The 16,737-nt window shown below is 40.8% G+C and overlaps 1 protein-coding gene across 1 annotated transcript in view; it reads right to left on the bottom strand.

Moving 5' to 3' along the window:
• FLT3 (fms related tyrosine kinase 3) overlaps positions 1-16,236 on the bottom strand; it is a 48,100-nt gene extending 31,864 nt beyond the window's left edge. Inside the window, exons 1-5 of the mRNA XM_025047083.1 lie at positions 16,116-16,236; positions 15,363-15,484; positions 9,736-9,935; positions 6,519-6,634; positions 2,317-2,446 (exon numbers count right to left, since the gene is read on the bottom strand). Coding sequence (XP_024902851.1) covers positions 2,317-2,446; positions 6,519-6,634; positions 9,736-9,935; positions 15,363-15,484; positions 16,116-16,236 — 689 coding nt within the window. The remainder of the gene's footprint in view (positions 1-2,316; positions 2,447-6,518; positions 6,635-9,735; positions 9,936-15,362; positions 15,485-16,115) is intronic.
• Between the last annotated feature and the right edge of the window lie 501 nt (positions 16,237-16,737).

Genomic DNA, 16,737 nt, shown 5'->3' with positions numbered 1-16,737 from the left:
CCAGGACATGGAAGCCACCGAAGTGTCCTACGATAGATGATTGGCTAAAGAAGCTGTGACACATATATACAATGGAATATCACTCAGCCACAAGAAGAGATGAAATACGAAAAGACTTGAAAATCCATATCTGAAAAGTGATTTGCACACCGATGTTCATAGCAGCATTATTCACATTGGCCAGGATATGGAAGCAACCGAAGTGTCCAATGATAGATGATTGGCTAAAGAAGCTGTGGTACATATATACAATGGAATATTACTCAGCCATAAGAAGAGATGAAATACGACCATTTGTGACGACCTGGATGGACCTTGAGATAATCATGCTAAGTGAACTAAGCCAGACAGAAAAAGTTGAAAATCACATGATATCACTTATGTGTGGGACATAAACCTAAAAGCAACAAATGAACAGGACAGACAAACAGAGACTCATGGACATGGACAATGGACTAGTGGTTACCTGAGGGGAGGGAGGGGAAGGAAGGGGGGAGGAAATGAATGACAAAAAAATAAAAATAAATAAAAATTAAAAAAATAAAATAAAATAAAATTACAGATGAATGTTCCGGAGAAGCACAAAGTTGAAGGTTCTAGAGCCTTTGAAAGAGTCCTTTATCAAGAGCCTATTTAAGAGCGCAAAGAAGGAGACAGGTGAAAAGGTAAATAAAAACCTAAATCTCTGGTTTCAGCAAAGTTCAGAAGAGAACTAGTTAGTCACTCGTGATCTCAACTAACGAGAATAACACTAGAGAGAATTACACAATAAAACGGTTTTAATTTGTGTGTTCGGTGACCTCCTTTTGTTGTTTAAAGAGAAAGAAAGAGAAGAATTGAGAAAGAAAACACAACGGACAGGGGTGGGGGGGGTAGAAAAAAGGAAGCACGATTCGATTTTCACACACCTCCATTTACACACACCTCCACACGGCAGGTATCTTTTCCTTGAGGCAATAAAGAGACAACCGGTGACGGGAGTGGGGGCGGGGTGGGGCGGAGAGAGGCTCGTTGCAAAAGTCGTCACCTCCCAGAGCCAACAAGAGAGCTGAGCCTCAGTGTCACTCCTGAGGACTGTCACCACGTTCCAGGACCTGGTGGGCCCCTCCCAATCCCACCTCAGCAGAAGGACTTCGGTTGCTCAGGAGTTTCCCAAAGCACATGTGGATTTTACTGTCTGTGTTGAGTCCCTTTTCTCTGCTTTATCACTTGAGGGAAATGTATTCTTTTCTTTGTTTATGTATCATTCCTTGATTTATTATTATTATTATTATTATTATTATTATTATTATTATTATTATATGACAGTAATTGGGTTCATTGTAGGAATTTTGGAAAATATAGAAAAGCCCAAAGAAAAGAATTTTAAATGGCCCAGATTCCTACCACCCAGAGGTGACAACCGTTATTATTTTAGTGTGTAGCTTTTCAATCATTTTATTTTTTCTGCACACACATTTCATATATATCTACAGGCAATCTCTTTTCCTTTTCTCTCTAAAATTCGGGATCGTATTCATATCATCCAGTAATCTTTCTTACCTATTCTCCTCTTTAGTCCCATTTTTCAAAAAAAGTCATTTGGTAAACTTTAATTAGTTCAAGTTGCATGAATTCTGACTTTGTGAAAACTTTTCTTACTTTGTGAAAATTTAGCTACACAGCACATACAAAAAACAAAAGTAAACAGTTATATGGTACCTACTATCTGCCAGGCACTGTTCTATATGCTTTGCAGATTTCAATTCGTTTAATCATCCTAGCAATCCTTGAAGTAGGTACTTTCGCCATCCCCATTCTTCTGATGAGAAAGGAGCGGTCAAGGGACTTGCCCAAGGCCACACAGGTAGTCAGCAAACCAGGGTTTGAACCCCGGCTGGATTCTGTGCCCTTAAACAATCTTATTAAGCCACTTTTCCAGAATAAACAGAACAATCACAAATTAAACATTTATTCACAGGGAAATCTCTTACTTAGAGGGAATCGTACACTAAAATCCATACCTTCCTTTTCCCCCCGGCCAGATGCTCAGGGAGCTAACAATCCTATAACTTAAAAGGGGTTTTATTTGTGTCATGTAATGTCCGGGGAGGACCCTGCAGCTGAGGGACACAACACAGGGGAGCCCCAAAAAGGCTCCTTACTAGAACATCCCATCATCCTCCCTGGGCGGTCCATGCTGATCGCTCTCGAAGGAGCCAAAGTTGCCTGTTAACGTGGTGACAAGTTCAACTGTCCAGACCATATGACGTCAGCTACATGAGGAAAAGACCACGAGTGTAAAGGAAGTGGCAGCTCCGTCCACACGGGCCGTACCTTTCGCCCTGTGAGTCGCAGAACACCCATTCCACAGTCGGTTCTGGAATGCTCTCGGATACGCACACCAGGGCATCTTGGTCTTCCATTTTTCTGAAATACGGTCTCCTTAAGGTGTAAAGCAAGGCATCTAAGGCATCACAAATTATGAAGATTTTAATATTTTAAAATGTTTTTTAATATCATTTAAAAAAAAAAAAAAACTACTGTTTTACACCACAGCAGTGTCTTCTGCTCCGCTCCAAATATATATAATAATAATATATCCCCTCCTCACTGAGATATTAAATTCAACCCTGGCTGAAACGCCAACGTCAGTATTTATCCTCTTAGCCAATTTCTTTGGGCATTTCGTACATCTGTAGACAACTAAAGCTGAGCGGAGTGAAGCCACGTAAAAATACAGATAACGTCGATACCCATGAGGAAAGGAAAACTGGAAATAACACAAAGTGGAAAACCCGTACTTATAAAAATATATAATAAAAAAAAAATCCATACGTAAATAGTTTAAGACCCGACTTTCTTCCCACAATTTTATCTAGATCTCTGTAGACATAGGTCGATTTAGAAATGCAGAAATATAGCAGGATGGAGTTAGAACTGGGACCTACTGAGAGGCTGGGTGTAGCCTCCTATTCACGTGGACCATACCGCCTCGTCCCTCCCACATCTCCCACCCTTCACGGCGCTTCACATCCGAACTTTCTTTCTACTTCTGGAACCACTCTGGGGACAAGAGGTCACTACCTCCCTGAGAAGGTCACTCCATTTTTAACAAACCTCTTTTTTTTTTTAAGAAAGTTTCTCTATGCTAAATTCCAATCTCCCTTCTTACAATAAATTTTAAAGTTATTATTTAGTATTTTATATGTACATATATATGCACAAAAGAATATACGAAGTATAAAATTTGGAAGCAGAATAATAAAAATGAATATAACCCTGGACCCATACCCAACTTAATAACCGGAAATATTAATAAACATCTTCGAATCTACTTTTGTGCTTCTCTCCATCTCTCGACCCCAGGTAACCTGTATCCTGAATTTTGTGGTTATCATTTCCGTGCTTTTAAACATATTTTCACCACATAGATATATGGCCCTAAACAACGTTTTCGTTTGTTTTGCTCGTTTTTAGCTTCAACAGAGAGTTTCACTCAAAAAACAATGATACCTTCTTCACTTCACTTTCTCATAGTTTCATTTTCTCACCCGACCTTATGTTTTATGCTATACTTTGTTCAATTTTTTTTTTCTTTCTACTGCTACGTGGTATTCCATTGGCGAATACATTACGATCTTATTCCGCTTCCTTGTGGTGGACGTCTAGATGGTCCCCAGTTTTCTGGGTCACCAAAAATGGCTCTTTGAACACTGTGTACACTCCCACTGAGGCAGCGTGTAAGCTTCTTAGTGACACGCTCAGCAGCGGAGCTGCTGGTCTACATGGTGTGAGCACGTTCGGTCTTAGACACCATGACAATCGTGTTTCCCAAAGCGGTTGCACTAATTTCCACTTACACAGCAGGCCGTGAGAGTTCCCGGCTCTCCATATGCTAACCGAGACGAATTTTCAACAATCTCATGGGTGTAAAATGGGATCCTGTCGTGGTACTCATTTGCATTTCTCGATTATCAATTTAACATATTTACTGACCATTTGGGTAACATGTTCTGAAAGTGAAATGACCCCTCCTGTCTTTCGTTCATTTTTTTTACTGTTTTTTTTTCCTTATGGATTTATAGGTGCTCTTTATCTATTATGACTATTAATCCTTTGTTGAGTATGTGAACTGCAAAAATCTTTCCCATTGTGTGGTGGTTTTTTTCTTTCTCTCCCTGTAATTTCTGACCATCGGTCTCAATTCTACCTTCCAGAGAGATTTTTTTTTAAGTGTAGCTTTGCTCCCACATGATAATCTTTCACGTATTTCAAGTCAGAAACCAAGGTCAAGGGAGATAACTACCATGCAAGGTATTTGAACTCGTGAGCCCATCGGAAGAATTTCTTCTCCATTACACTGCAACAAATCTTCTCCTCTCCTCCAAATAGTTCCTTCCCTATGCTTGACGTTCCCAATTCCGTGAGCTGCTCCTAACCTAGGGAATTCCAAGTTCTCCACGATTCTGGTTTCTCTGTTTGGTCACCATTCATCACTGACACTACAGAACTGGAAATAATAATCTTCCACGAATTTCCTTCACCCAGACATTATATTTTCATGAATGCTGCCAAGGTTCAGATTTCCTTTTTTAGCAACTATGCTATACTGTTGGTTAACACTGAACTTGTGGTTTACTAAACCCTTTCCTCTTTTTTTATACTGACTATTGCCAAGTCTCCCCGACCTGATTTTTTTGAACCCACCACGCAGCAGAACGCTAAAAGCAGGTTGCGATTTACTAGAACGATTGTCGTTACGTTTTTACGTCGTAAATCTTGAGTGAAAAGAAGGTACCCTAAATAAAATAGGGACCAAGTAGATGCCCGGTTACCTTAAAGAAATTCGACTATAAACACTTGGTGACGACTGGGGAGGGGACAGGGAACAAGACTGAAATGAAAGGGTGACAGAAGGCACCTCTCGTCTTTTGAGCCTCTAGGGCTCTGGTCCCATAAATTTCAGAGTCCTTGAAGGGCTTTTCAGGACAAATTTTGATTTTACCTGCTTTTTGCCTTACTATAGAACCTAACACCCCAACCCCAACCCTGGGAAAGTGACACTTTATGAATCTAAACGGCCACATGTGCTCTTGCTGTTAGCAGCTTGGGTGGCAAGCCCCAGCATGGTGGTGCAGGAAGTGTAGACCTGGCCACACTCGGCTCTGGCCGTGCCCATCGCCACCCCCCTGAGCATCCTTCCCTCGCCTGTGTGAAGATGGCATCGCTGTGAGGACCCAGATGGCACATGCAGAACACCCTTGGTGAGGGTTATTCCTAAGCAGGGTACCCCTGGGGGCTGGAGGCGCACGCACCACACCCCAATTTTGTGTCTTCCAGTCACTGACGAGGAGGGAGGCCCAGCAAGTCGGACCGATGGGCAGCCAGGGGACCTAATTTAAAACGGCACAAAACCGGAGTTTTTGAGACTGTCCTGGCCCCTAAAGGCAGTAGGTAGGGCCTGTGTGAACGCACCCACCTCTGGGTCTCACCTGTCACAGGATGTAAAGCGTTCAGGGCACGTGGCGTGAATCTGTACGATCGCCAGGCCCTTGCACAACTAGGGGGAAACAAGGAGACGCCGGAAGACACAGACAGGTGGCGGTTCCGCCAACCGCACGGTTGCTTCCCTGGTTACGAGCGTTTGAGTTCCTGCTTACAGTTTGTGTAGTGATCTGGCCTTGGTGTAAATGCAGTCGCCAATATGTGGTTACTTAAACTCCATTTTTACTTTATTAAAATTATGAAATTAAAATTACTTTATTAAAATTATGAAATTAAAATTACCTGATTAAAATTATGAAATTCAAATTACTTTATTAAAATTATGAAATTAAAATTACCTTATTAAAATTATGAAATTCAAATTACCTTATTAAAATTATGAAATTCACATTACTTTATATTCTACCTTCCAGAGAGATTAAATTATTAAAATTATGAAATTAAAATTACTTTATTAAAATTATGAAATTAAGATTTTGGTTCCTGGGTCACGCTGGCCACATGTTAAGTGTCCGACAGCCACCTGCCTCCAGTGGCTATCATACCAGAAGGAGCAGACACAGACATTGTCATCGTCACAGAGAGTTCTATCGGACAGTGCAAAGATCTTACGAGCCCCTGAGGTATGTAGTTTGATCCCTATTTTACAGATAAGGAAATCGAGGATCAGGGAGTTTAAGCGACCCGCCAAAGGTGGTCCTAGCAGATCCAGAATAAGAACCCGGGACTTCTGATCCCAAGGTCAAAATAAATATTCTCCATTTCTTCCCTGTCAGCCATCTGTCACTGACCGCAAAAAGAAAAGGGGGGGAAGGGCCTGGAAAGAGGAAAGTCCTGGGCTTTTCAGGGTGCTCATACTGATAGTCCACGGGTCACGCCGGAGAGTCTCGACAGATTAAGAGGACAGCTGAAGATTCAAGTACATGTTGAAGGAGACCGAATATTGTGTCCAGAGCAGATGGGGACAAAGCCCGGGGGTTCTAAACAACGTCACGGTCAATTGCGAAGACCTAGTAGCAAGCTGCACTTACTTCTTATACTCACTGTAAACAATACTGTGTAATTGGTCGCTTCGCTCTGAATAAAAAGTAGGTATTCTCCAGCTTGGGTTTCTGTCATTTTCAAAATGAACATGGAAACAACTCCTCTGAAAAACAAGAAAGAGAACTGGCTATTTTGGAAAGCGTGTGAAACTAAAAACACAAAATTTCACCTTGAGTCAGAGGCGGTGGGGCGGCTGCCGTATTCCATCTCTGACTGTGGGCGCGGACGGCTGCCCTGGGGAGGACACAGCTCACGTCATGTGCCCAACACTCAGCCTGAGACTCGTTAGTCTGACCTTGACTTCCAAGCAGTCCCTCCCTTGGGAGTGAGGGACCTGCATTCCCAAAGCCCCTTGAGGGGACATCTTACACCCAAAAACGCAGAGGCTTGGTGGCGTGTCCCCATGGGCAATGGCGGACTGTTCCCTTCAAGGACAAAGCACCTTCCAAGTCCACACCGGCCACCAGCCTCAGTTCCCCACCTGCAGAATCGGATCACCCAACAACCAAGATACAAGCGAGATATCCATGTGTGCCTCTCTCTCCCTAGATGAAAGGACTCAAGCAAAATCTGACACAAGGCATTTTCCTATGAAGTAATAATACATCAACATATCACATGGATGTAAGGAGGAAGCTGTCTCGATGTCCGTATTTTTAACTTTTCAGATATTTCGTAAAGATAAATTTGGCCAGGGGGGTTCTCTTCGAAGAAACAGCTTTGATGAGTGTTTGGTGATGCCTGTTCTCATGAAAGCTTAAAATATTCTCTAGCAGTTTGCTGAGTGAGGTTGGATGTGAGTGTACACCTTCTGGTTTCAGCCCCTTACTACTCAAAGTGCGGCCTTTCTTCTGCCATGTCGGCATCAGCTGGGAGCCGACAAAGATGCAGACTCTTGGGCCCCAACCAGGCCTACTGGACCAGAATCTGCATTTTAACAAAATCCCCAGGCCATCCAAACGCACCCCTCCACGGCAGGACCCCGAGCGACAGAGTTCAAGAGTATTTGTGCTTTGAACGATGGACCTAGAGGGTGATTATGCTGAGTGAAATAAGTCAGACGGAGAAAGACAAATACCACAGGATTTCACTCATACGTGGAATCTAAGGAACAAAATAAATGAACAAACAAAACGGAAACAAACTCATAGATACAGAGAACATTCTGATGGCTGCTAGATGGGAGGGGGGTTGGTGGGTGGGTAAAAAAAGGGGAAGGGATTAAAAAGTACAGACTGGTAGTTACAAAATATTCACGAGGATGTAAAGTACAGTATAGGGAATATAGTCAGTAATACTGTAATAACAATGTATATGGGGGGATTACTTCATAAACCATATAAATGTCTAACCACCATGCTATACACCTGACACTAATATAAAAAAATATTGAATGTCAACTCTAAGTGAAAAATAGGTAAAAATTTAAAAATAACCAAATTTTTAACCTAAAAAAAGAATATTTGTGATCATACTCATACTGACAGTAAATTAGGGGTTATGTAGTTGATTTGTTTCTGCTGATTTTTGGTAACGTGCCTTCTTCCCCCGAACCGATCCCTCTCCTTGTATCATTTGTGAACTCTTGTGAATATCATACGCAATTATAAGGCAGTTATCAAAGCTTAGGTGTTCCATCTTTCTGGCTCTAAGTCAGAGTCCAGATAAAAATTTCTACACTTCTCTACTGTGAAAAAGTCACTAAAAATGTTTTGGTACTTAATGCCTCCTGATTCACTAACTTAACCCACACAAGTCCTTTGACTTTGGCTAGCAAACGGGCCTGCCTTTCCTAAAATGAAAAAGACCACCTTTCCCTGAGTGGAAGAATCCAACCTTTTCACTTTGCTTTTGGGTCGCAATCCAGTCAGAACTTTTGTGCCATTGGAGTTTAATAAGATCGTCGAAACATTTTTAAGTCAAAATTCTTAATAGGAGAGGGTTTTGGTTTAACCCCAAGACAAAGGTAACCGAAAAACAGAAGTGAGTAATACAGTTTCAAAAGAGGAAAGGAAAATAAATATGTTCCGAGATTTAGAACCAAACTTCAGAATTACAGACACCGTCCCGAAAATTACTTAAGAGTTTATTCGATTTTAAAGAAACAAATAGAAATTGGTACAAGTCCATCCCAGAGATGATCCCCCATATCTGATTCAAGCAGCCTGATACCCCCATTAGGTCATTCGGGTGTCATTTACTGCCTTGTTTCTAGAAAGACAAAACTTCTATAGCTATGGGGGCACCAGAACACTTCCCCCTCCCCGCCCCCCGCCACCAAGAATTAGTGAATCAGGAGGCATTAGAATTATTTAAATGGCCTGTGCCTCTTGCTTCCTGTCCCTATCTGGTCTCAGTAAGATGACAGGGACAGCAAGGGACAGCAATGGCAAGGACAGCCATCAGGACAGAGTTAGATACAGGCTTTGATTTCAATCCGCAAATCTTGGCTGAGATACTTTTCTGGGTCATGAGACCAATGTTCCTCTCGCACAGATCAATTTCTTACTAAAATATTTTATGGATATCACATTGCAATTCCGCTCATCACACCGTGAAACAAAATAGGTAAAAGCAAACGTTCTTTCCCCAAGCATTTCCCAAAAAGAAGCTTCTCATACTGTAACTAGAAGGTGATGAAAACTTTCTTTTTCTCTTTAAGACAAAGTCCAATTAAAAAACAAGACACCTTAAAAAATCCCGAATAGTCTTTTCACTATGTTTTACATTTTACCAGCTACTCACTGCTCTCTTAGGCCCTAACTATACCTTTATATCTGTATATAATTTTTTAAATTAATGGTCTTTTTTTTAGAACAATTTTAGATGTCCGGAAAAATTGAGCAGAAAGTACAGAGAAATCCCACATATACCCTCCCCCTACCCCCAGGCTTCCCTCTTATAAACTTCTTACTAGGTGAGCTATATTTGCTACAATTGACGAACCAATATTTATATTAACTAACAAAGTCGATAGTTTACATTAGCTTTGTGTTGTATGTTCTATGGGTTTTGACAAATAGATAACGTCGCATATCCACGCCCTCACTATATTTCAGTTCATTATTTCACTGGAGATAAGTGTTACAATGGACAGGTGCATAAATTCGAAAAGAAACTCTAAATGAAGCAAAAAGCATTCTTACAGCGAGAAAGTCTTCCTCCAAAAATTCTTACGTTTGCACATCTACCCTTCTCCCTTACCTGTTTTGCAAATCAAAGTGTGGTTGGCAATTCAGAGAGCTGTGTTTAAAGACCCAGAGACAGGAAATGTCCCCTGGGGTGTTGACCAGCACTTGGAGTGTGATGGACGCAGACATGTCTACCTCCACAGCTGTTTCGTAGACCATCTCTGAGCTCCTGGTCCTCAAGGCACAGCCGAGGTCTTCTGGAGATTCTGACGGCTGCATCACCAAAGAAACAACATGAATTTACTACCAGCGCATGTTTAATGAAATCTCATCTCAGCTGGAACCTTTACCAAATGCATACATGCTGACACACGGCACACAACGCCCAAGCGTGTCATAACCCATGGACAACACGCGTCATAACCCGTTGAAACATCCCATTCACTGTAAGTCTCTAAAGAAAATATAACTTAAGGCCGCATTACTAAAGTGTTTTACAGGCTGTTATGGGTTGAATCGTGTCCCACCCAGTAGCTCAGAATGTGACCTTGTTTAGAGAGGAAGTCTCCACAGAGGTCATCGAGATGACACGCACACAGGGAGAACACCACGTGAACATGAAGATGTCACGTACGAGCTGCGGAGAGAGGCCTGAAATGGACCCCTCCCTCGCAACCTTCAGGAAGAACCAACCCTACTGACGTGGAAAGTCCAGATTTTTGGCCTCCAGACCTGCGAGACAATAAATTTCTGTTGCTTACGTCACCCGGTCCGTGATATTTTGCCATGGCAGCTCCAGCAAACCGATATACAGACAACAATCACAAAATTTGTAATACAGAGGTAAATGTTTTCGCGATTATTTGTATGCAAATAAGAATCTGCATAGTAATAGTAAATTGGTATTTGTGTTAGAGGGAATTTAAAAACCAAAATATTTTCTGGGTGGATATTCCTCCTAGGCTCATTGCCTCACCGTGCTCCTCGCCTGCTTCAAAAAATTGAGATTTGTTAAGAGGAGGGTGTGATAACAACTTCTGCTCCTGGCCCCTTCACCTCCTACCCCCTGACGCGCAGCATGGCTCACGTGCATACACACAGACATATACACGCACAGACACACGCAAAGCTTCTTTAGGGGAAGGGCAGGGGAGCTCGTCTGCTCCTGAACTTAAGTCAGTATTTCTGGTTTTATTTGTTCCCTTATTCGGTTAGTATCAGATAAGTTCATTCGGTCAATATCTGATAAGGTGCTAGATCATCCGCTGGGTACTCTGAATCTAGAAAGAAAAGACATTAATTTTGCTCTTAAAGAGTTTTGAGTCTAGTAGGAAGAAATAAGTAAAACACGAGGTGAAATATAAGGTGTCCCATAAAAAGATACAAACTACTGTGACAGGTAACTTTAAATGCCCTGGAACATCAGGAGAGATAGAGGTGGCCCCCAAGCTGGGGGTGGGGAGTAGGAGGTGGGCATGCCTTACTGAGGTCCGGCAATAAAGCTGAAGCATAAACGATGGGCGTAGAATAAAGTTTTTTTTAAAACTGATAAACTAGAAGAAAATAACTGCAACGTATATTACAAATACAGGACAAATACCCCTGACATGTAATTCTTAAAAATCGAGGGACACCGGACCAAAATCACAGCAGAAAAATGGGAAAATGAGATAAATAGACAATTCGTGCATACACACACACGCACGCACACACGCACACACAAAGGATATCAAGAATGGCTCTTGAACAGATGAGAAATGTTCAAACTTGCGTATAAATAGAGAACTGTAAAACAACACTGATATATATACATATATATGTACATATATATGTGTATATATACATATATATGTATATATATCACTTCTTATTTATGTATATATATATACACATATATATACATGTACATACATATATACATATATATATGTATATATCACTTCTTATTTATTAGACTGGCACGCGTTTTAAAGTACGACAACACATTTTGATGGCAAGGCCGTGAGGGAACAGCATCTTTCATACATGGCCGAGGGAATGCAAATTGGTATGGGCCTCCTGGAGGGGAATTTGGCAATACCTAATAAAACTACATGTGCACTCACCCTTTGAACCAACAATCTCTCTTCTAGGAATATACCTCCGACAATTAACCACAGAGCCATTTGTAATGGCAAAATGTTAGAAATAACCTAATGCTCATACACAGGACAGTGGCTGAATACTCGGTGGCAAAGCCACACGACGGGATCTTGTGCAGCAATGAAAGAAAGGTCTCGATGAACTGACTTGGAGTGATTTCCTGGGTATGCTGTTACGTGAAGAAAGCTAAATGCAAAAAATAGCTACCGTCAAGTATACTACACTTCTCGTAAAAAAGGAGAGGCTATGAGAAAATCCACATGTATCTGCTCATCTGTGCACAAAACACACAGGAATAATACCAAAAATCTATAGGGATTGGTTAAGTACAGAACTGGGTGGGAAAAGGATAGAAACTTGGTAATAGAGATGAAGAGGAAGTGACATTTCTCTGAGTATACCTTTTTATATAGCTTTGGCTTCTAGGGCCATAATCCTGTTTCCTATACTCAAACAATGAATAATTACAACCCATCAGGATATGGGAGGAACTCAAAATGGCACACGAACCCAATGAACTTAATGGGTAACGAATAAATAACATAACCATAGTGAAGGGGGTGGGAAACCAAAGAGGAACCTGAGTAGCTTAGAAAAATAATACTTTGGACACAATAAGATAAAAGACAAAAAGAACTGTAACACGAATACTGTATGCTGGTTAGTAAGCCCATTGCTCTGTGGGATGCGGGTTAATGATTCTGCAACTAGTTTATGTATACACTAGGATTGAATACATAAGGAAATTATTATAACGAGAGCCAGCTTTCTACCTGTCAGAGAGAGAAGTACAAATAAGGAGAAAAAGGAAAAAAAAAATAAAGAAAGAAGGAAAGTTAGAATGAACTGTTTGGTACCACACTGAAATTAGAATTATCAGCATGAACTTATGGTGATCGATAGAGGTAGAGATGATAGAGAGAGATAAATATCGTGGGGAGGGAGGTTAGCAAACACACACACACACACACACACACACACACACACACACACAATTTCCTAGCTCTGCCTGCTGACAAGAGCTGGAAACAATGACATCCCAGTGGCAATGAGCACTCCCAACCCTGAGATCTTGGTTTCTAAACACTCTTCTCTGAGAAACCAGCACTCTTGGGAGAACTGGTTAATTCCAGGGCTGAGGCAGGAAAAATACAAGACGAGCCTGAGCTACATCGTTCTGTCGATAAGGAAGCAAGCACTTGAAAAAAGGTGGCTGCACATTGAAAGAATACAGGAGCCAACCCAAAGTAGCGCCCAACGGCCAAAGAAGGGAACAATTTGTACCACAAAATAAAAATGGTAGTTTCAGGTTATAACCCATAGAATGAAATACATATTTATGAGCCCATACTGATATAACGAAATCATCGATTAAATGAATAAGAAAAATGGAGAGAAGGGATAGCTCTTCCCAGAAGAATGTTGATTAATAAACGTAGAGGGAATGAGAGAATATGAAAATCAGCATTGGGCAAACATCACAGTAAGAACTGTTGTGGACAAAGATCCATCAGTGGGAGCTCAAATCAGTTTTTTTTAAGAGAAAAAGGGTATTCACATCCCCCTCCTACCCAAGTACTTGTTCATTACAAAGCAAGAGTAGTAACTCTGCAGGGGAGAAACTCAGCACACCATCTGAATCTTCAAAGAGAAATGATAAACGATGGAAATGTTCAGACTTTTAACAAAAATTAAATGGATTATGGGAATGGCGACGTCATCTGATTTTGGTCCCAGGGTATTCTGGTAACATGAGAGCTAAGGATGTAGGTGCTTTTTCATTAGAGGTGCACGGATGGTTCTGTCTACTAAAAAGAGCTGGTTTATTCAAGACGCTGCTGAGATGTAGATTTCCAGAAAGATGTCTCTTCTGAGAACTGTGAACTGTGAGAGAAATCAAAATCTTTTTTTTTTTTTTAAATGAAAGCCACAGACATCCTAAAAGGCCCACTTCACACAGAAGTGGGAAAATCCCCAAACGGAACAGCCTCAGCATCAAGGAGATGATAAGACACGATGAAGACTGCTCACTTTTGCCACAGTTGGGGTTCACACAGTTGTCTGTTTAGTGTCGTTTAAGAACCACTGACTCCTGGATAATGCCTAAGAATGTAACGCATACTATGTGAAGAAATAACGCAAGACTTACTGATAGGGACCAAGGCCAATCATTGTTAATTTTTTTTAAGGTTGTGTTTCATAAGAAAACACGTCAACTTATGTTGAAAAGACACTAAAAGTTTACAACATCATAGCAAATAACATTAAATTTTTTTTGTCTGCACAGAAATACTGTGTATGCAAAATGCTGTAATTACTAATAAATCAGTGTGTTATGATACCGATATCTATTTAAAAATTAAAACCAACCATGCTTCTGGCACTAAAAAAATCATGCATTAAATTAGGTGTTTTACGTTCATGTAGCATGTTGTCATTAAAATCTATTTCACATCTGATCTTGGAAACTAAGCAGGGTTGGGCCTGGTTAGTACTTGGTTGGGAGACCACCTAAGAAGACTGGGTGCTGTAGGCATAAAAAAAAAAAATCCTATTTCACACCGATTTTAAAATTTGAGAATATTTCTAATATCTCTGACTTGTTAGGGAGGCGCATAGGTTATCACATCATGTGTTTGTGTGCTATAGCTATGCAAAAACCAGCAACTGTGTATTAGTATAAATCCTTAACTAGACATGTCTATGGAATGGGCTAATTGAGGTTCGCTTTTTATCTATAGACTTCTTTCTTTATATAGACGTCTAATATTTTCAGTTCTCTACCGTTCGAACGTCTTTCATTTGAGTAAATATCTAGGCGAAATTCAATGAACAGCAAGAAGGAGAAGATTAATGAGTATCAAGGCTGAAACTTGAAGGAGCCAAAAGCAGACTATGGAACTATCCGCATGTCAGTCTAAGTCATGAGAAGTCACTGAAGGTCCCACGTCTGGCAGTAAAGGATGAAGCCATACTTCGGGATGAATAAATAGCCTGGCGGCCCATCTGCGAACTAGTAAAGAAAAAAAAAAATTGACGGCACTTGGTAGCTGATCGAATGAGAAGAAGGCGGGGGAGAAGTAAATACTCCAAAATGAGGCCGAGCCTCCAAGCCTGGGAACGAGACAAGGCCAAAAGCAGAAATCGATTAATACAAGAATAGGAGCAGGTTTGGGGAAACGGAAATGAAATAAAAGATGGAAGTGGACTTTAACGAGCAAATGGAAAATGTATTTATCTATATGCAGGAGGCAGCTGGAAATTGGGGACTTAGGCTTGAGAGAGAAGCCCGGATTCTCTCTAAGGAGGAAGAGAAATTCCTGCTTCTCATTCAGTATCAGCATCCTTCCCAAAACCAAACCCAAAGAGAACGTGACCCTCATGCAATGGAGAGCCAGGTAGTAATGAGCATAGATGCTCGCCTGTTCCAGATATGAGTATATGATATGCTTGGACACATAAAAAGAAAGGCCCATGTAGACACAGTGGGTCTCATTAGCTTCCAAAATATGGTTTCCAGAGAAAATAGCTAAAGTTATAATATTAGTATTACTTTACCTTGGGATACTGTGATGATATCCCCACTGATGAATCATCGTTCTTATGATTGATTAAAAGACACTTGATCGCAGGCAGATCTTGATTTGTAATAGTCTCAAATATGAAGGCCGAAAAAACAACTGTAAAACAAAACAAAGGCAAATATGTATTCATCTTGCAACAAAACAACAGAACAAAAGGTAATCAAAGAAAAGTGGACGACAGGAAAGTTTGCAGGAAATATAATCTTATCCAGAGCCTCTTACTGTGCAGAGGTTCTCATAGTCCTCAGCCACCTGTGGCAACTAAGCATTTAAAACAGGGCGAGTGCAACTGAGGGGCTCATCACGAGGATACGAGCCATTTCTTCTTCTTCGTGGATGCTTGTAGAATCTTTCCTTCGTGCATTAAAATTTTCAAAATTAGGTGCTTTTGTGGGAGTCTATTTTCATCCGTGACGTTAGATACTCAGTGGGCCTTTTCAATCTAGAAACTCATCTTCTTCTCTTCGGAGACGTTTTCTTAAATTGTCTCTTTGAATCCTTCTTTCTCCTTCACTTTGTTCTCTTCATATTAAGATGTTTTCTTTTTTTTTTTTCCCAAATGGCTGATGATCCTTGACAGGCTGCTCGTGTAAGAACGAAGCACAAATGATCACGTAAGCTCGGTGCACAAGCTTTGATCTGCTGTCTGATTTTTTTTTTTTTTTTTCCAAATGGCTGATGATCCTTGGCAGGCTGCTCGTGTAAGAACGAAGCACAAAATGATCACGTAAGCTCGGTGCACAAGCTTTGACCTGCCGTCTGATCTTCTCTGTGTGGTTATCTTTAGGTGTGTTCACGGGCTGGTCATATTCCCCAAAGAGGCAGTCTCTCTCCCGCCTGCTGGCCATGTTGTAGGCGCTGGTGCTGGCAATCTATATACTCTTTTGGGATCCTGCAGTGGGAATCAGATTGCTTCTCAGCTTTCTCAACCCAACGATTCAGCTTTCTTGATATGTTTTCAAGCTCTAAAAATGTTATTTTCTCCTTCCCCATTATCTTTGTCCTTATATGTTTATGTCTTAAAAGTTTTTTTAATTGTCATTTGAGCGTACACAGGAGGTAAATTTACGTGTTCAACCATGTATGTACCTCGTAATCTGCTCTAAAATCTCAGTATTGCAGCTATGGGAACTACATATTAAGACACATTTGCTGTTTTGTCTTAATCTGTCTTTATTATTTTATTCTTCATTGAAGAAGCCACATTATACCAATACTAGTGGAACCAGACATGAAAATTCACTCTAAATTCTGACATCCTAACGAATAATTTTTATTTCTCTAGAACCATTCTCATCTGTACACGTAGTTTTCACTTCATTGTATCGATAGTGTAGAAATCATTTTAT

This window comes from Pteropus alecto, unplaced genomic scaffold, assembly GCF_000325575.1.
Source record: "Pteropus alecto unplaced genomic scaffold, ASM32557v1 scaffold80, whole genome shotgun sequence".
Classification (NCBI taxonomy): Eukaryota; Metazoa; Chordata; class Mammalia; order Chiroptera; family Pteropodidae; genus Pteropus; species Pteropus alecto.
The sequence above is the reverse complement of the archived record's forward strand: the minus strand, read 5'-3'. Positions and strand labels throughout refer to the sequence as shown.